General features: G+C 41.6%; 1 protein-coding gene across 5 annotated transcripts in view; it reads right to left on the reverse strand.

The window, feature by feature from the left end:
• Positions 1-10,985: 10,985 nt before the first annotated feature.
• Positions 10,986-23,930, reverse strand: part of MYRIP (myosin VIIA and Rab interacting protein) — a 343,444-nt gene continuing 330,499 nt past the window's right edge. For 3 of the 5 annotated variants that reach the window (XM_077129737.1, XM_077129738.1, XM_077129740.1), the window contains 4 exons: positions 17,021-17,182; positions 12,840-12,944; positions 12,682-12,742; positions 10,990-11,293 (listed from right to left, as the gene is read on the reverse strand). In XM_077129737.1, the coding sequence (XP_076985852.1) occupies positions 11,097-11,293; positions 12,682-12,742; positions 12,840-12,944; positions 17,021-17,182 (525 nt within the window). In that variant the 3' untranslated portion in view covers positions 10,990-11,096. Of the gene's footprint in view, positions 11,294-12,681; positions 12,743-12,839; positions 12,945-17,020; positions 17,183-23,930 lie in introns of all 5 variants that reach the window. The other 2 variants (XM_077129739.1, XM_077129736.1) reach the window with 2 other exon arrangements.

Raw genomic sequence — 23,930 nt, forward strand, 5'->3', positions numbered from 1 at the left:
AGCTTCCTCCAAAGCATTTGACTTAATGGGAGAGAGGTGGTGTCTTGGTTTCCAAGGGCAGCTGTAGCAACTACCATGAGCTGGATGGCTTAAACAACAAAAATTTATTGTTTAACAGTTCTGTAGGTTGGAAGTCTGAATCAAGGTGTTGGTAGGGCCATGCTTCCTCTAAAATTGATAGGGTTCTGGTGGTGGATTGCTGGCAATCCATGATGTTCTTTGCTTTGGCTTGTAGTATAACTCAGTCTCTGCCTCCATCACATGGCTGTCTTCTCTCCATCTGTCTGTGCCTAATTTTCCTTTCTTTATAAGGATACCAGTCATAGATTCATCTGAATCTAGTTTAAGATCCTATTTCCCAAAGGATCACATTAGTGAGACCAGGGATTAGTACTGAACATATCCTTTTGGTGGACGCACTAATAGTTGGATGTGATGGTTAGGTTCTGATTGTCAACTTGGCCAAGTGATGAGGCCCAGTTTTCTGGTCAGGCAAGCACTGGCCTGACCATTGCTGCAAGGATATTTCATGGTTGGTTTGATAAACTGGAAGGCTGGTGTATTAAATCATCAGTCAGTTGATAGAATCTGTGGCTGATGATATCTGTGCGTGTCTCTCACAATAAGATAAGCCAATCAATTGAAGGCTTTTAAGGAAGAAGAGAGACTTTTGCTGTTTCTTCAGCCAGCAAACCTCTCCTGTGGAGTGTGTCCAGACCCTTCATCGGAGCCACCAGCTTCACAGCCTCCCTAGAGATTTTGGACACTTCCATTCCCACAGCTGCATGAGACATGTTTATAAATATCATATTTACAGATATCTCCTATTGGTTCTGTTTCTCTAGAGAACCCTAGAGATAGTGAATAGTGAATAGTGGATAGTGAAATAAAATTGGGTTTCTTTTAGGAAAGAGGAGGGCGGTTGGGAGGACATTGGTTAGGCCAACAGTGTCTTCCTTCACAAGGCATTATGAACCTGAATGAGAGGAGAGGCATGAGCAGGTGTATGTGTTTCAGAAAGATACTGAGGCTACAGTGTGAGGGGTCAAGATCAAGGGTGGTCAAGGTAAGAAGCCACAGAAACAATCGAGGAGAGAAAAATGATGAAAGATTGAGCCAGAGCATGAGGGATTGGGATGGAGAGGATATTTGAAAAATATTTAAGAGAAGGCAATGAAGTCAACAGGAGTTGTTGATTGATATAACAAGGAATGAAAAAGTTAGGAAGGGTAAAGGATAGAGATTTTGCAAGAGGAGTTAATGGGAGCACAAGCTACTGATTTTGATTTTGGACTAGTTGAGTTTTAAAAGTCTGTAGGTAGCGATTGCAGCCTACCATCCAGCAGACAGTTTGGAAACTTGAAATAAAAATCCAGTGTTTGTGATTTCTAATTAAAAGTGTTCTTTATACCACAGTGCCAGAATTTTTGCTATGTTCTAAATGATTCACACTATTAGCATTCTTGAAATATGAAGTCACACTGTTGTTGGTTTGGGAGAGCTAAATTAAAGAGTTGCCAGCTAGGCGAGCACAAGGAATGCCAACATACAGGGGGCACCAAAACATTATAGGAACTATAACTAATTGGGAAAGCTTGTATGTGCTAGAACTCCCAAAGAAAGCCCTGACTGGTGGGGAGGAATATGATAATAAACTGCTTGAAGTGGAGTGAGATGGTGAACCACCCCTGACCTCTGTCACCAATGGGCATGTAGGGCTAACATTACATGGTTGCTCTACTGCTTTCATAAGTGTGGCTGGACTACCACCCCCACGCCCCACCCCAGATAGTGCTGCGTGACCTTGAGGCTGAAACTGAAAATTGCTTGGGACAAGAGAGAAGGAAAATGTTACCACTAGGGCCCACTTCTCTACCCTTGCCCTTCGTGGGGCAAGCTCAGCCTGTCTTCTAAATAAACAGAACAAATATTTAAAGAATATCCATATGGAGGGATGCACACTTATTAGCTTGTCTGGAAGCAAAATATTTAGTTGATTGACCTGAAGAAGTTAGGATTAATTCCATCCACCATATTTCCAGGGCTTTTAATTATCCTCCCTCGGCCTAATGTTCATCAAAGAGGCACTACATTCCACTTTTGTACTGTGGGAGGCAGGCTGTGCGTGTGTGTGTGTAAAAATCTTGGTCTCCAATCCCACACTAACTTCATTCAGACTAATTATGGTGGAGCCAGCCAATTAGAAATATGTTAATTACAGAATAATTTTGTTTGATTTTTTTATTAATTAAAAAAAATTAACTAACACAACATTTAGAAATCATTCCATTCTACATATGCAATCAGTAATTCTTAATATCATCACATAGATGTATGATCATCATTTCTTAGTACATTTGCATCGATTTAGAAAAAGAAGTAGCAAGACAACAGAAAAAGAAATAAAATGATAATATAGAGAAAAAATAAAAATAAAAATACAAAAAATATATATTAAAAAAAGAACAAACAAACAAACAAAAAAACTATAGCTCAGATGCAGCTTCATTCAGTGTTTTAACATAATTACATTGCAATTAGGTAGTATTGTGCTGTCCATTTTTGAGTTTTTGTATCTAGTCCTGTTGCACAGTCTGTATCCCTTCAGTTCCAATTACCCATTATCTTACCCTATTTCTAACTCCTGATGGTCTCTGTTACCAATGACATATTCCAAGTTTATTCTCTAATGTCGGTTCACATCAGTGGGACCATACAGTATTTGTCCTTTAGTTTTTGGCTAGACTCACTCAGCATAATGTTCTCTAGGTCCATCCATGTTATTACATGCTTCATAAGTTTATTCTATCTTAAAGCTGCATAATATTTTGTTTGATTTGGTGTTAAACCCTAAAGTACATATAGTAACTGTAACTTGGAAACCATACATTTGTTTTGCTAAAGACCTTATAGGAATAGCTTTTATAAGTAGATAGGGATGAATTGTGGTTGGCTTACCAGTTATTTTATGCACACTGTGACATCCTCATCCACTGAAATGGGTCCCTTATCTTAAAATAAAGATACTCTAATGGTTGAAGCAGCTACATATTTTTTCAGTCCTTCTTAGACTGGCTATTGTGGGTCGAGCATATTTGTTTTTCTTGTTTCTTTTTAAAAAATCATTTGAAAATGCTGACTAGAGTAAATATAATAGGTAGTAGGTAATAGTTCCTAGGGGCCAAAATCCAAACGGTATAAAAGGGAATATAGTGACAAATTTCTTTCCCATTACAAGCCACTCAAAAGTGCCCCTCTCTGAAGACAACCAGTATTATTGTGTTTTGTTTTGCATAATCTTAGGATTTTTCTTTATATTAAATGATGTTGGAAATCAGACATAATGCAGCTTGACTATACTAAAAAAAAAAAAATTCGGTTCTGGAAAATACTGTGCTGTTTGAGGCTTTAATTTTCTTGGGTGTAAAATGGGGTTGCTGTGACCTACCTTGGAGTAAATTGATGCATGGTAGAAGGACATGCAGTGCCTGGCACATAGCAGGGGTTTATTAACGGAGATTGCCCTTCCTGCCTTGTCCTGTTAACAAATGGAATGTTTTCCAAGCTTTGTGCCGGGTCTCTAATTTGATCCATCAATCTGGGTGCCCCAGCAGCTCGTGCTTGACTGCTTTCTGCGTCGCACTGTTTTTTGGTATTCAGCTGAGAAGCTGCCCGGGAGTTGGTGGCATCCACGTGTACTGCGCTTCCACTCTGTGCTGCTTGCCTGCAGCAATATCTGCAGCATGACTCTTCATAGATAAACGTTGCCTGAGTGAAATATTACTTGGAATATGGGGGGAAGGGGTGCAGTAGCTAGGGCTTGGTTAGATTGTTGCTCAGTGAAGGACATTTTCTTTCTCAAATTCCTCTCAAGCATAGGAAGGAAAAGGTCTGGGTTCCAGGTCTGAAGGGGCTTGGTTTGAATCCCAGCTCCCCTGGCTTCCTTGCTTTGTGGCCCAGGACAATTCTTTTAACTTCCCCAAGCATCAGTTTCTCTATCCGGTATGGGGAATTGCATCAGTGGATCCCTCATACAGGAGACAGTAGTTTTCTGTTTCTTACTGTTTTCATTAAATCTGGAGTATCTCAGGTGTAAAGGAAAGTCTCAAAGGAAGTTGATTCCTTTCTCTTAGCTCCTGGGTCTGAGGTTCTCAATGTGTGGCCTTGGGATCAACAGCATCAGCATCACCCGAGAGCTTCTTAGAACTACAACTATTTGGGCAGCTACCCGGACCCATTGAATGAGAAAGTTGGGGTGGGGTCCAGCAACTTATGGTTTAACAAGCCCTGCACACTCGAGTTTGAGAACTACTCTGTCAGGCCACTAGGCAGAGCAGGCTCTTGGCTTCTGTTAGTATTTTCAGTCCTTCATTCCTTTCAGGTTAGTGGAGTATCCCTATTCCTATCCTGTGGTGGCAGGGGCCAGTGTCTTGCTTGAGTGCTCTGGGTAAGCCAGCTTCAGAAGCCCACCAAACTCCACTGAGTTTGCAAAAGACTCTGGGAGAAGAACTGTCTTCCTTCCTGCTCAATAGCATAATCCTCTCGGAGTCTGGCAGGGGCCTCTCCACTGAGGTCCAGGTTTACCTCCAGGGTCTAACCTAGGGTTTCTCAACTTTAGCACTATTGACATTTTGGGTTGGATAATTCTTTAGACAGGGAGCCTACCTCGTGCATTGTAGGATGCTTATTTAGCAGCATACCTGGCTTCTATCCCCTAGATACCAGTAGTACCTACTCTTCTCCCCCTGCCCCTCAAGCTGTAACGCTGAATAATGTCTCCAGACATTGCCAAATGTCTCGTAGGTGGTGGTGGTGGGGGAATCACGGCCCTTCCCTGCCATGAGAACCCAGGTTCTTACCCGAGTGATGGCCTGAGTGGCAGTGGTCACTGGGAAAGGCTATGTCTCGGGGGACTTTGCAGGGGAGAGGTGAGTGGTATAACTGGATGGAAGATGGAGCGTGGGGCAACAGTGGCTTTGAATCTTGGCCCCTGCAATTACTAGCTGTGTGACCTCTTTCCCTATTCCCTCCTCAATCGTCTTCTCTAACCAAAAAAAATCACAAACCCACAAACTTTATTTTCATAAATGACTTTTACTTTATCATTTCTCTTGACAGTAATTCTTGGCAATGTGCATATAACATGAAGGCAAGCATAACTTTCAGAAGTCATCAAAGATATTGTTCTATTGTCCTCATTTTCTTAAACCATTAAAATATTTTCATTTATAAAAATTAATCTAAATATAAATATTGACACTAAAGATCAAAATCACTTGATGACAAAATAATTCTTCTGGAGCTATAACATATGCTTATGATTTTTAATAGTAAATTAAATCTTTGTACTTATTTGGCACAAGGAAACCTTTATAAAAATTCAAATGCCATAGAGCAGGCTTCTTTAGTTTTTTGTTTTTTTTTTTTTTGCAAGGCTTACACAGTACACATTTTGTCAAAGAAAACTGAATATTTTAACACTAACACACCAATTGTTGCTTTTCATGCCACTTAAAGAAAACGTTCTATTTGGAACTCAGATCTTTTTTTTTGTTGTTGTGTTCTGAAAATTTGTTTTGCTCTGAATCATACCAACAGAACAAAAAGCCAGAGATTTACTTAATTTCAAATGAGTCATTTCTGTTGGATAACACGTACAAGCATTAGCAAGGCTCATTACACACGTATAGGGCAGCAACTAAAAAATCTGGAAATGTGCATAGCAGCAAAAGAACACAGAAGTTGAAAACAGCACAGTGTGAGGCTTTTGTGAGGTCTTCCAATTATTATGAGCCTAGAGGTGTGACTTTGGGCAAACAAATCTGGCCCTCAGCTTCCAAATCTGGAAAATGGAGATGCCCACCAGGTAGGCTTATTATAAAGATTAAATGAAGAGGAGCACTGCCTCCTACAGAGCAGGCACTCCACAAACATTAGTCAGACCACCCCTGACTCCTACCTTTTGACTTGTTCCACAGATTCAGAACATCTCAGGGGTGAGCATAATAAAACAGTGCCAATGCCCAATTAACCGAGTGCAATTCCAGTTCCATTTGCTCTTGGAAACATATTCTATATAATCATGCATTTGAGATGGAAATGAACAGACCGGAAGCTTCTGGAGTTATATGTACATCACATTCACATTCTGATTTCTATTCATACCTGTAGGTTTTCTAAGGCTATTCCATAACCATTTTTAGCTTTAAGATGATTTTGTTACTTTGCTGAATTTCTCAGGTTATCTTTGTGATCATCCATTTCCCTAACCCTCATTTAGATATATATGGTTACTGATAAACCACATCATGTTGATTTTGGACAGTGCCCTAAAACTGAACCAATGGTGACCTTTCTCTGGCTCCTCTCCATTTTTTTTTTTTTTTTTACATGGGCAGGCACTGGGAATTGAACCTGGGTCCTCTGGCATGGCAGGCATGCATTCTTGTCTGCTGAGCCACTGTGGCCCGCCCCCCCCCCCTCCACTTTTGAGTAGAGAAACTCTCAGGAAGTCCAGGTAACAACAACACCAGCACATTCTCAGTGAGATGCTATTTCAGAAAGACCCGGGGCTGGGAGCAAGTACATGGTCACTTTTAGTAACGGCATAGGTAAGTCACAACATTCCATTCTGTGATTTGTGATCGCAAAGCAACGGGAATGACAGGTAGTCTGGTGGACTGGGAGATTAGAAGTATGGAGGCTACGGAAGGGAGCCCTGCATCCTTGATTGTTATTAGACTGTCCCTAGGACTCACTACAGGGGCATTTTTGCTTTTTTTTTTAAAAAAAAATGTTCTTAGCATTTGCAAGACAAAGATGCTTGTGAGAGATTAATAATCACTGATGCTGAATTAAATGGTAATCCCCACCTCCCGTCCCCCACCCCGAACAATTTTGGGCAAATTGTTGACATGTAACTGCAGTTGAATCAAAAGGACCAAAGGAAAAAAAACATAAGATCTTAAAGACAACACGCAGTAGCAAAGCGAACAGGGGAAAGATGCATCTTTTGAACACAGAGCTCTGCTGTTGGAAGCCAGCATCTTGATTTTCCGTCTTGGATTCCCCCAGGAGCCTAAGGCAGAGAGTGGGCAAGACCGCAAAGCTGAAGTCTGGGCCTGCTTTCGGGGTGAGGTATCAGGACAGGCCTGTGCGATGGTGCACCCTGGCTTCCCCAGGCCCTCTCCTTGGCTGGAAATCCATATGGTGTTCGATGGCTGTTGGGTCAAGGCACTGTCGTGTACGGCCGGAGGCAGTGGGTCACTGGCAGTGGAGCTCCCTGGCACTAATACATCACAGGCTCCTGAGGCAACGAATTGGGCACACTGTATCAGCCACAAGGCAAAAAGAGACTAGGCCATTAAAAACAATGTTTACTGCTTTTTAGATCATCAAGGGAATCAGGTTCATCAACCAGTTAAATATTTCACAACACTAGAAAAATTATGTCATTTTTTACATTAACTTCTTAATCCATCTGAAATTTCTTTTAGGATAAGCCTAAGGTAATTATTTAATTTGATTTTCTTCCCATCACCACTCCCATCGCCGATTTCCCAAGTATGGTTTTTTAAAAAATAAGAATCTATACCTTCCTGACAAGTTTCTGTTTCTTCTTTCCTTCTTTTAGTTAAGAAGTTGTGGGTTTACAGAACACTCATGCGCTAATGCTTATTCTCATATGTGCTTGTATCTCTGTCTAAGCTTTCTATCCTATTTCATTAATCTGTCAATTTCTTACAGCATTTATTTTTTTAAAAATCTGCAGGAAAATCACTTTATTTTCATAAATACTTTTTTCTATTCTTGCCTATTTCTTCTTCTTCTTCTTTTTTTTTTGTATGCTGTATGGCAGAGGTCACATTTCATTCTTTTCCCATTATCCCATTATTGCAGCAGCATTTGTTGAATTTTTGTTTCTTTGTTTTTTTAGGGAAGTGCATGGACTGGGAATCAAACCTGGGTCTCCCGCATCGCAGGCGAGAATTCTACCACTGAACTACCCTCACACCCCTGACCATTTATTCTTATCTGAACTTTAGTTCAAAAGAAAATCCCAGTGACTTTGGGATGAAAGTTTGATTAAATTATAAATTAATTTGGGAAGAAATGGCTTTTTTTTTAAACGTGATCTGTTAATCAGTAGCCCAATATTAAACGTATCCTTGCATTTCTGTAAAATCTACCTGGTAATTTATTATTTAATGTATTTCTGTGTTTAATTTAGTTATATTTTATTTAATCAATTTCATCTCTCTAAAGAAGGAGGATTGGCCTGTGGCTTGTGTGTGTATGTGGGTGCCTGTATGTGCCTGAGTGTGTGAGCTGGTGTGGAGCATGTGTACATGCTTACCAGCTGTGCCGGTCTGAAACTGTTGTGTACCCCAGAAAAGCCACTTTCTTTAATCCTGATTCAATATTGCTGGGTTGGATCTTTTTGATTAAGTTATTTCCGTGGAGATGCGACCACACAATTGTGGGACCTTTTGATTAGATGGTTTCCATGGAGATGCGTCTCCACCCATTCAAGGTGGGGTTGTTTATTGGAGCCCTTTAAGAAGGAACCAATTAGGAAAAAGCTTCAGAGCTGAGATAGAGACAGACATTTGGAGAAGCAGAAAGAAAATGCCCCCGGGGAAGACATTTGAAACCAGAAACGGGGAGAGAAAGCTAGCAGATCTGAGCCTTCCCAGCTGACAGAGAGATCCCGAATGTCATCGGCCCTCTCATCGAGTCAAGTTATCTTTCTCTGGATGCCATAGTCTTGACATTTTTATGGCCTCAGAACTGTAAACTTGTAACTTAATAAATTCCGTTCATAAAAGCCAACCCATTTCAGGTATATTGCATTTCTGGTAGCATTAATAAATGAAAACGCCAGCCATGGACTATTTTGGTATTTGTGAGTTATAATAACTTTACAACATGAATTTTTTTACTTTTTATTTTTTAATGTTTTGGAATATTTTACATAGCATGGAAATGAAATATTTCTGAAAAGTTTATCAGCAAACTCATCGATTAGAATCTTTTTTGAAGATTTAATAAATGTTTTCAATTCCTTTGCCACTTTTTACTAATATTTTGATTTGTTTCTGGCTTTATTAGAATTAAGATCTTAAAATTATTAGCGTATTTTTACATGTCATTATATATTTAAATAAACATTTATATCTCTACAATGGTCTTTTATTTTTATTTATTCTTTCTTGATTTGACTTACAAAAAATTTCTATTTTAATTTTTCCAAAGAACCTACTATTAGACTTATGATTATTTCTATAAGTTTTCGGGTTTTAACTAGTTACATTTTAATTAAAACGTCTATTTTGAATTCAATGTCTAGTTCATTTGTTTTGCTTCTTATTTTACTAACAAGGAAATATTTGGTACTATCAATTTGACTCTGTGTAGGTTTATGTGTATCACTTGTGTTTTGATATATGCAATGTTTTCATTTCCTAAGTACTTTGTGGATTTGTTTTTCTGTTTAATTCAATAGTCACTTAACAATATGATTGTGTGTGCAAATCTACAGAGTATTTAGAAAATGAAAACACTGCATACATCAAAACAAGCAGGATGCGACTATTTAAATTTAAAATGAAATAACATAAAAAAATTAGTTCCTTTCACCCAGTGGCTAAATCTCAAATGCTCAATAGCTGCACATGTTTAGTTGGCTGCCACACTGGACATTACAGAGGCAGAACATTCCCATCATCCCAGAAAGTTCTATTGGGAAGCCACAATCTAGACTCTATTTTCAACACTGAGGTCATAGAACGGAGCTTTATACTTTCTACTTTTTGGAATTTAATAAGGTTTTTGTTGTGATCTGCTATAAAATCAATTTTTGTAAAAGGTCCTTTGATAGGTGGAATGAAAGTGAATCCTCTGTCAAGTATAAAGTTAAACATCTTAATAAAATATTAATAATTATACATTCAAATTCTCTGATTCATATTTTCTTTCTGGCTTACCTACTTTCCAGGGCAATATAAATTGTGTTGCCCTGTTGTTTGCCAAATCAAGAAAGGATCACGAGTTGCCTATTTTTATTTTGTCAAAATCAAAACAGCCCCTCTCTTTGTTTTCTGTGAATGCTTGTTTTGAACTTTATTTTTAAAGTGTTATTTCTGCTCTTTCTTTTTTGTTTACATTTATCTAGTAAATATTGTCCATCTTTTCATTTTTAACTTCTCTGTGTTACTCACAGGTAATTCATTTTTAACCATCTTATTCATAACACAGTCTCTCCCTGGCCCTAATGACCTGCACCTTTAGTGTGATAATGCATCTTTTTCTAGCTTTTTGGACTAGTGACCAGGAGCAAGGTGACTGGACTTTGAAAGGTCCAGTGTAATGGTCTTTCAACCAGTGAGGGAAAGGTGATGGACAGCAATACTGCTAAAGAAATGCAGTAATTTGTGATTCTAAATGACAAGCCCACCATTATTTCAGTGTCTGCTGCTTCTGTGCTCATGACAGACATCGAGGGGAAGGAGCGGGGAGGGAACAAGGAGGGATGCATAAAAGACAGCAGAATAATTCCCTTCCATTTCATTCTTGTTGTTCCAGGCATGGTCTGCCCTTAGCATAACTAGTATCACTAAGGCAGCTTCACTAAATCATTGTTTCCCAGCATCCGAGTATTTGCCAAAATACTGTGTTCAGGCCAACAATCCATTATCCCTCTTTTATGACCTCCAGAGTTTGTGCAATTACCCACTGCCTATTCCTTTGCCACCTATAGTTTAGGTGCTGACTTTGATCAGCAACACAGCAAGTAATTAATGGCTCATAAGAAATTCAAAGGAGAGTGAATATGAGATATTGAAAATACTTGAAAATAAAATAAGAATTCTTATACCTCAGCGAGAACTTACACTTCTGTGTCCATAATTTTATACCTCTTATATTGGACCTGGTTCCTACAAGGAGCTGGAGTTAAGAGCTGAGAGAGTGTATCATATATCAAAGGGCTTAGCAGTACCAGGTAGGATGTTGGGCACCTCTCTTAGACTCCCCACTCCCCAAACAGACCACCGGATCATGAAAGAAGGATGCTTCTTGGGCTTCTGATGGGGGAGCTACAGAAGGAAGGTCCACAGAATGGAGATATAATTAACAGGGAAAGTAATGGTCATTAAGACACTGATGACATTTACCATCAAATCCTTGGTGGTGCTTTTTCTTTCTTTAACCCTGTTTGTCGAGGAGCCTTGGAGAATGAAGTTGCGGTTAAATGTTTTGATGGTGGCCACTGAAGATGCCTCAATTTTTTCAGCTGAGAGGAAACAAATGGAATGAGTGTTAGACCCAGAAGCTGAAATGATTGCTTGTTCAGGAAGGAAGACCAGGTGGCCAGACTGCCCAGGTTTTTGTTCCATAGTAGGCATCTCATTCTTGGGCCCAGGTTTGACTATAGAATCTTTTTATTTTGCTTTTGCTTTTATGATGGATCATATAAGTCAAGTCCTTGTTGGTGGGTTTCTGGGAAAAGGTAGCTCAGAGATAATCTGCTACAATCCATAAATCCTTATTTGCAATTCTGAAATATAAAGGGCTCTAAAATTTGCAAATCTTCTTAACTTTGGAGCCAAAGTTCATCTGATGGCAAAACCTGACCTGAACTGATGTGTGGCCATTTAATGTCCTTGTTCACACTGCTGATTGTGAATATTTTTATGCTTTTCTGCAGGATATTCATGTGTTTGAATATTAGATACTGCCTCAGATACTATGGGGGTGTTATGAAATATATAGTACATATACCCTATTACATTTCTAAAATACAAGAATTCTGAAAAATATATGGATCCAAGGGTTTCAAATGAGGGATTGTGGACCCTTATTTAGAGTTTTGGTAAACAAGTAGAATATAAAGCAGGTGCTCATTTAAATTTTGTGAATGATAAAACTGGCAGCATCAAGAGAAATACTTCTCTGACTTTTTTCTCTTCTAATTTATAAATTTAATTTTCTGTTTTTGGAATCATCCTTGCATAGCTCCTGAATCTGGGGAAATTATTGAAAATGTCCAGCAGATAAAGATGACATCATGGACATCATTAGATTTTATGCTTGGTTGGGTACTGTGACAGATGCTTCTGGTGCCCTGCCCAATGTCCCTGGCAGTCACCATTCCAGCACATTCTGGCAGCATCCTACTGTAAGCACTGCCAACTGTCTGCTTGAGGGTCTCTCTTGGCCCATGCATGGGTCAGTTCAGAAGTACCAGGGAGTTAAGGCCCCAGGAGTAACTCTCAGCCAATGATGGATGGCTGAAGGATAATACTCCAGCTTCCTACCTGTTGAGCAGGAAACTGTGTAGTCAGCGGTCCCCAGCAGGACTGAGCCTCTGTTGCCCACAGAAGTAACCTACTAATTGAAGTATGCTTTATTGGCTTAACTGCCTATCCTGAATAATTTCTCTCCTCCTCTACCAGTGCTTCCTGGAATCACTTCCCAAATAAATTACAGGCACTCATATTCTTCTTCCAGGGTCTGCTTGTGCAAGGGAAACCAAATCATGACAGATTCTCCACAAGAGCAATTCTGGGTGAGAACTCCTTATGTGATCTGGTCCTTAAACTAAGATTTCCAAGTTCCTCAAAGGAAAAACGATTCAGGCTTAATTCTTTGGGAACTTTGTGGTTTTTAATGTAAACATACCTTGGACCGGTGGGGCAGGCAGTTTCCTCCTCTGCTGCCTTGATGTGTCTATGGTTTGCACCTGCAAACAGCACACAGCGATCAATGCACCTTTAAAAAGCTGAGAGGTATTTTACCTTCTAAGTCTCCCAGGGAGTGAGGGAGGAGGGCTAAAGCACCTGGTTCCTTTGCTTCTGCTCCCGTTTTCTTGTGAGGTGCAGGCACGGAGCTATGTTTAATCCTGCAATGGTCAGGGCTGAAATCCGGCTCTCGATATCAGAAATCTTAATACAACAGAAAGAGAAAGATCAGAAGGGGAGAATCTTTATTGAAAGTATTATGAATCTGTAAAGAACAATCTGCTTCGATGTGTGCTCATGCATTCATTCATTCATTCATTCATTCAACTTCCACCAAGCACTTCTCTACTGCAGTAAGAAAATAAAACACAGGTCTTTCCTTGTAAATTTAAATTCCTAGTCTGTCATCTCTAGAGCACATCAGGGACCCTGTGAGAGTGAGCCCGGGGATAAATGGAAGCATGGAAGTGCACGAGGGGCTCCCTGGTCCAGGGTCACCTGACTCAGATGGGGGCAGCCTGGGAGGCTTCCACAGGAGGTAACACTGGAATTGGACTTTAAGGGGCAATAGGTCCTAGTTCCTTCCTCCATAACTCCATGGATCCCAAAACACAGTACCAGTTTTAGGACAGAGGCCCAGCAATCCCTGGTTCAAGTCCAACTTGCCATTAGGAGACCGAGAGGCCATGAGAAATTCCTTCTCCTTTCTGGGCATTAGTTTCCTGAGCAGAGCTCAGATTTCCAACCAACAGTGTCTGAAGGCAGATATAGAGGGTAAGAGCCTGCTCTGTGCCAGGAAAGGACCCTGGTCCTCCCCTGTCCCAGGGATGAAGAGGACACAGGCCCTGCTCTTAAAAAAGGGAGCTAGTATGTGCCAAACACTATGCTAAGTGCTGTAATACATGCACTCATTCATGCCTCAAAATATTCCTGTGAAGTAGATACCATTCCCCTGGTTTTACAGATGAAGAAACTGTGACGCAGAAGGTTAAGCGATGCACCCTATATCTTATAGCCAGTCCTGAGCAGAGCTTTTATGAACTCCAGTGTCCAACTTCTTGTCGCAATGCACATTCTCAGAAGTCTTGGCAGGGCCTGACATGGGGGTCACTAAAAGTGGCTGGGAAAGGCCAGCATGGTGGAGGGGAGAGGTGTGGCTCAGGCCGTCCTGTTGAGATAGCACAGCTTGAGTGCTGCTGGGGTTTCAAACCTGTCACCTGAAGGTGGCCCAACAGCCTGTGTGCCCACCCCAGGGTCTCTCTGCCTCCATTATCCCTCAACTATTTTATGCTGCTCAAGACACATTTTAATTCTGCTGTCATTCACCGAGGGATTCTTTGGGCAAAGGTGGAATAGTGGGGATGTAGAGAGAAGGGAGCTGAAGGGTCGGTCAGCAAACGTAGGAGATGTTCACTCCCCACCCTAGGGTTGACAGTTTTTGTCAGAAAAAGAGGAGGAGGTAGGTGAAAGCCAACTCTGTGGCAGTAGGTAAAAAAAAAAAAAAAAGCAGACTAAAGCTGCTTGGCAGTTGGCTCCTAGTCCCAAATGCCTTCCTGTTCTGACTCCACAAGTTACACAGTGAGTGTTGCATTCCTTTGGTTTATAGACCAATGAGTTGTACACATCTGAGTAAGGTTGCTGGCTAAGTTTTCATCAATCATTCGTAACTGATACAGATTAGAAGCCTACATTCTTTCCTGGGAGCAGTTTTGCAAGCAAGGAGTGCCTAGTTCAGAGATTTCTGAGAGACAGGCCAGTGGCAAAGCAAGTGGCTGACCTCCCAGTTTTGCTAACTCTGAGAGACAGGCCAGTGGCAAAGCAAGTGGCTGACCTCCAGTTTTGCTAACTGCAGACTCTGGAACAAGAAGGGGTTAATTTTTCAAGTTTTAGTCCATGGGGCAAAGAATAAAGAAAGAAGAGACTACTGAGGGCTTATTTTGTTTACATTCTGTGGTCTATATACATAATTATGTCTCATGCCATCCTTAAGATTGCATGCTCAATGACCTGAACCCTTGCTAAAAGGGAATAGTGAATTTGGCTCTGAGTTTCCTGGGAGCCAAAGCAAAGAGGTCAAGTGTAGGACAAGCGACTGTAAGAGAAAGAGGAAGGACTCAGGGCTTTGTGTGATATTAAGAGTTAAGACAGGATTTCTCAGGAATGCTCATGGAGATGAACTTGCATGATGCAGGGGAGAGCATCTGGACAACTCCGTCCACACTAGGCAAAGGCACCTTGTACAGAAGGTAAACTCCACGTTTGTAGTTCTCTTAATATCTAGTTAATCCAAGAACACATTTTAGCACATACACTCTCCTTAGTGAGCACCCATCCTCCAGGAGACCCTCTGCGAGATTTTCTGTAAAACTAAGCTTTGGGTGACAACAAATAGGGAGTCTGAGGCTTCATATACTCTGGCAGGAACTGGCAGTACAGGGGAGTTATCATGCTGAAGAAGGTCCCCGAGTTGAGACAATCCATGATGCTGAAGGCAGGGCTGACAGCCACACATGCAAATTAAGGAGTCTTGAATTGGTGAATATATGCCCATTGGCAGGATGAAGACATTTCTCAGAAAACCATGCAGTACAGATTGGGTAAGAATCTGGTCTGTGACATCAGAAGGACTTAGGTTCAAATCCTGACTTCATCACTTCTGCCTATTTTATTCTGGGCAAGAGGCTTAATCTTTCTGAGCCTTAGTTTTCCCAGATTAAAGGGGAATAATAAGAGTAGCCACCTCATGAGGTTGTGAAGAGGACAAAATGAGGTAAAACATTAAGCACAATTCCTGGCACAAAGTATGGTTCATTGAACATTGGTATTATTGGTAACATATAATAATAAAAATTAATAAATTAGTATACCTGTTTGAACCATAGAAAATGGACATTTGGGACTCCAGGGTTTTTTTTTTTTTCTTTTTGCCATAAAATAGCTCTAAAAATGTAAGCCTAGAAAAATTTGGAATCAGAAATAATTAGCCATTAAAATCCTCCAGACAACTGTTTCTGCAAAACTCTTCAAGAAGTATTTGCTGCACAATGCTCTTCATAAAATGAAAAATCTGACCCTACATTGTATAACTTTTACTATAAATTGATTAAATTTTGGGCGACATTTATGAAAAATAATCTTTATTTTTGGAGAGCAGATCTTCAGCCATTCTTGCTGATGATGAAGAGTCAACAGAGCTCTCTGTCTGATGAGACCATTCCTGGTTAACAATGTTAATCCTTTCACAGAGTGGAGAAATCGGTGCCCTCTTGTTCTCAAGAGTGGTTAATAATGTTGGTAGTCATGATTTTTGACTTTAAAAAAATATATTTATTTAAAAAATAATTATCACCCAAAGTTGTCATTGCCCCCGTCTACAGTGGTTTTTGTTGACCCCAATACTTCCAAGGATGCATTTTGAGATGCAGGGTTTATAGAAATATTAGTGAACCATGGGTCTATACTGAGCTTATGCTGCAGTAGCCAGCATTTCTTAAACTTGAGTAACATACGGGCCCTTTTAAAGGAAAAAATGTCATGAGCCCCTGAGAATATGTCTGCAGACACCATATTGGGAATTGGTGGTTTAGTCCACAATCACTTCTGATCCACAGAGACAGAGGACAAGGGAAGATCCAAGAAAAATGCAGACTGGTACCTTCACAAAGTTGTTGAGAATAGAGTGACCAGTTCTGAAATTGCCAGATCTAAATCTTGCTTGCTTCTCATGCAAAATATTGGTCTGAGAAATCCATGCTTCCAATTTCATCCATTCACTGAACTAGCATTTTTTTTTCTTTTTCTCACTGAACTAATTTTTATCAGAAGCCAAACCTATTCCAAGTACTGTGCAAGGCAGGTATCACTTTCTGTGATAAGCTATATAGCCACAGTCCTGTTTCTGTGAAGTGTTTCGCCTACAGTAGGGGGGAAATGGCACTAAGTTGGTAATCAACAAGTTTGAAAAAGGCAGGGGAAGGTAGTCTAGGGTGGAATGAGAACCCACATACCTATAGGACAGGCGATTTATCAAAAGGGAAACTGACATAAGGTTTTAAAGGGCAGTCTGATATATTAGCAAGACTATAATTTGGGGGAGAAGATGACTGCACTTTTAAAAAAAGGGGGGATTCATTGGATCCACCTAGAAAGACCATGTCCATGTAAGCATGCTGGAGCTGATGGGAACTGACACATGGTCTTGGGAATGATTCTTGCAGAAGCTGCGGCTCCCGCTCCTTTTGCCCTATGACTCCCCACCTGGGTGGAAAGGAGACTCTCACCTGGAGCTCAGCGTGGTGGACCTGGGCTGCAGCTGTGGCCACCTGGTCCTCCAGATCTGCCAGTTCCGTTTCGTCAGTGCCACTGTGGATGCTGCGGGCGGCGTCCTCCAGCTCATTCAGCTGGCCCTCCAGTCCATATACGGTGCCTGCCGCCAGGTACACCTGCAGAGGAGAGCACAGTCTTCTTTGATCTCAGGTCTGTGGACTCAGGGCTGGTGGGCCCTTTCAGGGAAACCCAGTAACTGAGGGGAGTGATAGAGGACAGGGCTCAAAATTAAGGGAAAAAGAGCAGGATCCCTAATTTATAGACTTTCTTTACACTTAAATGGTAACATGAGGTCTTGCCACCCCTTTTGTCAACCATACACCCCTCCATCTTCCCTGCAAAGGGAAGCAATTTGTAAGTTTTGAAAATATGATGAAACAGTATAAAACACCTGGTGCATCTGCTACAGAAACTGGGAATTTTATTTGTACAGTGACTATACAAACTATAATGTCTAGACAGAGAGAACAAAGAGAACAACTCATGACTTGTTTTTCCAGCAAACATTTCACTTGGCATTTAGTCATTGAGAAAAATTCAGAAAACATGAAGGAGGTGATATTAACTTAAAATAATTACAAATTTTGGGTGAATTACCTGTGATCAATTATCTTCTGCTTGCCTGAAACAGGGTAAGGGAACTTAAATGAATCTGAAATTTGCAGTGGAAAAATACTTTATTTCTTAGAAAATAGTGTGATGTTAAGAGATGCATGTCAAATCAGTTTATCTGGTGGGAGAATTTTGAGAGCTATCAAAAATTAGAGAGCAAATCAGATAAAGGGAATAATTCACGATAAAGGAAAATAAATATTTTCACTTATGAGTTTACAAGTGGATTCCCATAAAAATGGGCAAGCAGAAAGTAAAATCATAGCATAGTTCAGACCCAGGGATGCTGGCCACTGTGAATGAATGAAACGTTTCTTCAACCTAATCAGTGTGATGAAATGACCAACAATACAAGGAAAGATACTTATCTTAAAGAGTTAATTACTTAAAGAGCAGTCTTGAAGTTTAACCAATGTAGAGAAAGTTCTAACCCTATAACTGGGACAATTCGCGATTGATTTGAATGAAGTACATGGACAGGCCTTTCGCAGCTTCTTTAACATGAGTTAAAAATGGAACAGAGTTGAGATGAGAGAATGGAAGATGAGCCAAGGGCTTACGCACACATTATGCACATCTTTTGCACTGGGTGATGGTTGAATGCTGATAAGGAGAAGGTACCCTGAGCTGCTCTGACTCTGTCAATTCCTTGGCATGATTCATGGATTTGTGTTAAAACTGACAATTTTGCAGCACATTTCTAAGTGGAGCAAAGGCAGGAGCAGGCAGCTATGTGGTTTGATGAAAACAAATTTGACTGTGCATCACCAGGCACAATTACTGAGCCACAGGAGCTTCTAGCAGTGACGGACAAAATGGGCCAAGTTAAGTGACTCAACCATATAGGGGGTCATAAATCAAACATTTGCTGGTAATTATCATTTTTCAGATTTGCCTTTTCTTTTACTTTTTTTATAATATGCATTTATCATTTAGAGAAATGTTATTTTTAAAAGATTTTCACTATTTTATTATATCCATTTATTCTTTGTCTTCAAAATAAGAAACAACTGTATTGTTTGTGATAAGAGAGAAATTATGACTATTGTAAAGCTATTCAAGTGGGAAAAAATTATTTTAAAAATATGTCTAAAAAGTTTGACGTTGAAAAATTTCCCTTCAGCGGGGAAGACAATTAGGGAAAACATGAGAGAAGAGAGAGAGAGAGAAAGAGAAAGAGAAGACAGGGCAATCTGGAGTTTGGATACTATGCTTTACCCCACCCATAGCACAAAAAGGCAAAATTTATTTTGGTAAGACAATTTAAAATACAAAGTTACAGTTTTGTGCCATGAAACAAAATTTGGAATTACCATTTGTAAACGAAAAAATTAAGTGTGGAAACAGCGAACATAACATAACCTTGGTCTCGGAACCTTGATTTTACCAGAAACATGCAAAGCTCTGTCATCACACCCTGCGACTGTCTCATCCTACCAACGTCTTGCTGTTTTCACCACTGGCATGGTCATCTGCTAACGCTCCTCGGTTCTTCTGCCAAGACGAGGCAATATGAACATTCAGCAAGGCCAGAATGTTCATCGTTTACTTTTTGTTCCCTAAAAGCCTGCTTTCCTGGTGCCAGAGGGGAAGGAGGAGTCAGCGGTCTGGCCCTAGAACCTGCCGAACAGGAAATTATGGCCAAACTGATGGAGCCTAAAGGACTGCAAGAGAGTGAGGAGGTGAAGGATGAGGCGACAACGATGGGGAAACCAACGGTGACAAGGATGTCCCTTATTTATCGTTCCACGCGTGGAGCCGGGGGTTTACATGGCTCATCCCACTTAACACTCACGGCACCCCTGCAGGTAGGTGTTATCCCAACCGCTGTGGTAAAGATGAGAACATTCTGGCCTAGGAAGGTTCAGTGACTTTCCCAGGCCTCACGGTGGGGAAGTGGTGGAGCCTGGACAGGAGATCAGGATGGGGGTACGGGGCGGGGGGAGGCTGCCGGATCCCACACCTTTCTCTGCTCTGCCCTGCGATGCCGTGGTACTCTATCTCAGTTGGCCTGTTATGACATTTTGCATTTCACACTTCACCTTACAGGTACCAGAGTTCTTGTGGCTATGGACGGTCATGACATTGGCTCTGTTGCTGGGGTGAAACAGCAAAAGTTAATGTGCTATTTAATGAAAATGTTATTCCAGCCCTAAAAAAAAAATTAATCCATTTGAAAAACATTAGCCTGGATTTGCTTGCTTAGTTCAGGTTCACTTTGGAGGGACTTGGGGTTACTATGTCTGAATAATCTGTATCTTCCCCAAAGGCTAGTCCCTGGTGATTCTGACCCCACTGGCTGGCCTCTGTTTCAATAAATCTTTTTTAAAGTGGTTCAAGGGATGAGAACAGGGGTTTCATTAAAGAAATACTTGGTGGCCACACAGAATAAATGGCATTAAGCAGATCTCTTTACTGCAGGATTACCCAGCCTACACAGTACATGTGCTAATAGGTACTTTAATTTTCCTAGAAAGCCTGTGCAGATTTTCCCAGTTTATTTGACTCCAGAGTATCTGGCTGGTCTTGGGCTCCATGAAATACTTTAGGGAATAAGGTTAGACAATAAACTTTTCTTGCCCACCTGAATAACCCAGGACCATATCCACAAATTCTAGTGCCACCTCCTCCTTTTGCTGTGGGGTTGGACAAGAGCCTGCAGAAGGAGGACAAATATACTGGGCCAGGTCCTGAATTCTGTGGCAGAGAGCAAGCTTCCCGTGGGCAGTTCCACTGTGTCTGCTGCTGCAGGTGTATATCATGTGTGCCAAGCATCCGATGTTGCTCAGAATTATGGGGCCGAGCTTAAAGGGAAGTTGGGACTGTCTCTCCACTGCCACAGGCAAGCAGGATTAGGGAGTGCCGCAGGCTGTCTCTACCACTTAGCAAAGATGAGAATGAGGTGGGTCCTCACGTGGGGCTGAGGCGAGAGAAGGAGCCAATTTATCCTTCTCACTTACGACCCTGCATAAATCCACACAGTGGTTTCCCCTCCACTAGTCATGCCTCAGGTCTGAGTGATCATGCTGGCAGTCCTCTGTCCATACTAAGGTCCATTTCCACCCTTCTCTGCCCTGTTTTGTCCCACATGAGGCTGACCTGTAGGAACTTCGACAGCAGGGCTCTCTGGTTGGCTGGGATAGAGGCACTTCCAGCAGCTGGGAGCCAGGAGGAGAAAGAAACTAGAATATGTCTTCTCTTGCTTTCTTCCAGCTGGGGCACCAGGGTTCCATATGGCCAGGATTACAGGCCCTGCTGGACGGCCCTCTTGCAGGCTCCAGCCTCCCTGGGCTCTGGACACTCTGCCTAGGGGTGGCCATGGCTTCTGGCTATTGCCACTCTCTGGATGCTGCAGGATCCATTGTGTGTCCCTTAACCTTGCCTGCACCTCTGTAAATAGTTTCTTCATGAAACTGTCTTCTCCCAGCCAGTCCCTAACAGATAGAACAGAATCTTACACTGCACTGCAAGAGTTTAAAACACTGAGAGACTCAGGTATTCAATCCTCAGACCTGAGCTTTCTGTGGCCGTGATGGAGGCTGGGATTGGCCCCAGGGGCATCTCACCTTTAGGGGAGAAGAGAGCTGAATTCACGGTGCTAACACCAGGCAAGAAGGACCAAAGCTGAGATACAAAATTCTAGTGCCCTCTCCTCTCCTCTGCTGTGGGGACCATGCAGTCTTGAAAAGGAGGAAAATCCCCTAGTGAAGTAGATTAAAAGGCAGTTTATGGAGACAAGAGATGCAACACATGAATGTGGCATTTCTTTGCTTTATCTTACATAGCTCTGAAAGCTTCATAAGTATTTTTAAAGAGGAATATTCTTAATCAATTGTTCTCCTTTACCTCCCATCTTGGTCTATGGTAGCCAGTTCCAGGAGGCAGAATAAGTTTAGCTGAAAGGCAGTGGAGGAACGGACGGAGAGCTCTTTATAGCACAGACCAACAAAAGCCGCGGTTTAATTAAATCAGCTGCATTCAGAGACCCAGTTTAGAACCAGCCCTGCCCTGCTGCTGCCCCTCCGAATTCCATCCTAGAAAGGGCGCACTGAAGCAAGGCATCCTTGGCTCTGTGATCTGGGAAATTAAGAGATGAAGAAAAGAGTCACCTCTTCTCTGACTCAAAAACCTATAGAATTCAAAGCCCCAGAAATATTTATTGAGCACCTTCTGAGATGAAATTTGAAAAGCTGGGGGTTGGGAAATGGCGGGAGGAGGGAAGCAAGTGAAGGCAGTTAACCCTTTGGGAACCGGAGAGGCTGCAGAGAGGGTGCCGGGCAGGGGGCCAGTCAACTCTAACACCTGGCTCTCAGCCATGGGTCCCAGTGGGGTCTCTGACTTCTGGAATGAGTGGGTAAGTGGATAGAACTGGAAGCATTAATGAACCCAGGAAAAGAAACATAAGGTACAACAAAAGGATTTCATAAAGCGAAAACTCTGACGAGGCCATTGTATTTTCCAACATTCTCCTTGGAGGCAAAAAGAGAAATGCTGTCTCTGTTTTGTTGGGTGTGCCACAAGAACTGACCGTTGTCATTTAAATCCAGGTATTTTCACACAGGAGCCATCACTGGAAGTTTTCTGATGCCGTATTTTGTAAAAAAAACAAAAATACATTCCTTTCCTGGTGAACCACATCTTTACTTTTAACCCTTTCGATTCTGTGTGTCCAAAATTAAGGCCACATTGGGACCACCGACACTGAAAGAACTGTATTTAAGGACACATTTAAAGACCCGAGGTCCTGAATATCAGAGGTAAAACATTTCTTCTTTTAAAAAAGCTTCACTCTTTTGAGGTCATCATTCATCAGACAAACATTTGTTATGTGCCTCCTCTAGGTCAGACCCTGGGCTAAGAGCTGGGACTTCAGAGGTGAAAGACAGCAGGCCCTATTCTGCAGGAATTTATGTATCCATGTGGCAGTGATTTTGCACTCTGCCCCCCATCCTGGGAACCTGTGGCAATGTCTGGAGACATTTTTGGTTGTCACAACGAGGGGGTTACTGCTACAGGCATCTGGTGGGTACAGGCCCTTATGCTGCTAAGAATCCTACAATGCATGGGGCAGCCCACAACAGGGAATCATCCCAATTAAAATGTCAGGAGTGCCCTGAACTGGTGGGAGACAGATGAGTGAACAGAAAGGAAAGCAAAGGGAGGTATGTGGTTAGGTGGAGACATGCTTAGGTTTTATGGGATCCCAAAGGTAGAGGATCTTGAACTTCTAAAGTAAACAAATATTGAGTCTTTTTGCTTTTATTGTTGTTTCAACTTTTAGCAAAAAAGTACCTTTAATAATAGTTACTGATTTCTGGGAATAGCATTGATCAGATCACCCCCATATCAGGACTGACTCTTCTGGGTCTGGGAAGATGGAATCACTGGTCCCTATTTGATATCAGCCTCATGGGCAAACCGTGCCAATCAGCCATGGTGACTCTGGTCTGAGCAGCAAATGTCCAAATCTCCGTGTCACTGCTGGCCTGCAGTGTTGGAAAATTCACAACAGAAATTGATTGAACTACTCAAGAGTGGTTGTGGATATATGCATGTAAGAATCTATTACTTTCTTTTCTCACAGATCAGAAGGACAGAAAACTCCATCACCAGCAGACATGGTTAAGCCAAATCAAACACGCTCATGACAACTACCCAGTGGGAAATGAGAGTGTTCACTGAACTCTGAGGTTATCAGTCAGGACACCCCCATCCTCACACTCACACCCACACACCCTCATCTCACTTGGGAGCCGAAATGTTTTTTTCTTCTTTGAGTGGAAGGAGAAATTACAGAGTTCCTTGACATAACTGTTTGCACACGCCTTTTAGAAGTTTAAACTCTGAGGAACTGAATTTTAAGAATAATGTAAGCACTGTCTTGTTTTTTCTTCTAGTTAATTTCAGAGATGGGCAAGTGTCCAAAGGGAATGAGCAGGCTTGGCTGATGGCCTTTAAACTTCCTGATATGTCACATCAGGGCTTAAGTGCCTTTGCCTGCATCCCTTTCCTCTGTTCCAGAAACCTCGTGGCTCCTACCTCCTTTCTCTGTGGCCTCGATTCTTGGATAAGGCTTCCCTAAAGCAGGAAAGAACCAGGCACTAGGCAAGGCCCAGCATCAGGGTGAGGGGACTCAGAAGGAACAAGAAGTGAAAATGGGAATGAATGAGGCAAATGAGACCTCTGGGATACTCTGTCCACACCTTGGTGAAAACATGACTTTTGGGCAATGCATAAACCATCAATGGGGCT

This window comes from Tamandua tetradactyla, chromosome 15 (assembly GCF_023851605.1).
Source record: "Tamandua tetradactyla isolate mTamTet1 chromosome 15, mTamTet1.pri, whole genome shotgun sequence".
In the NCBI taxonomy this organism is placed as follows: domain Eukaryota; kingdom Metazoa; phylum Chordata; class Mammalia; order Pilosa; family Myrmecophagidae; genus Tamandua; species Tamandua tetradactyla.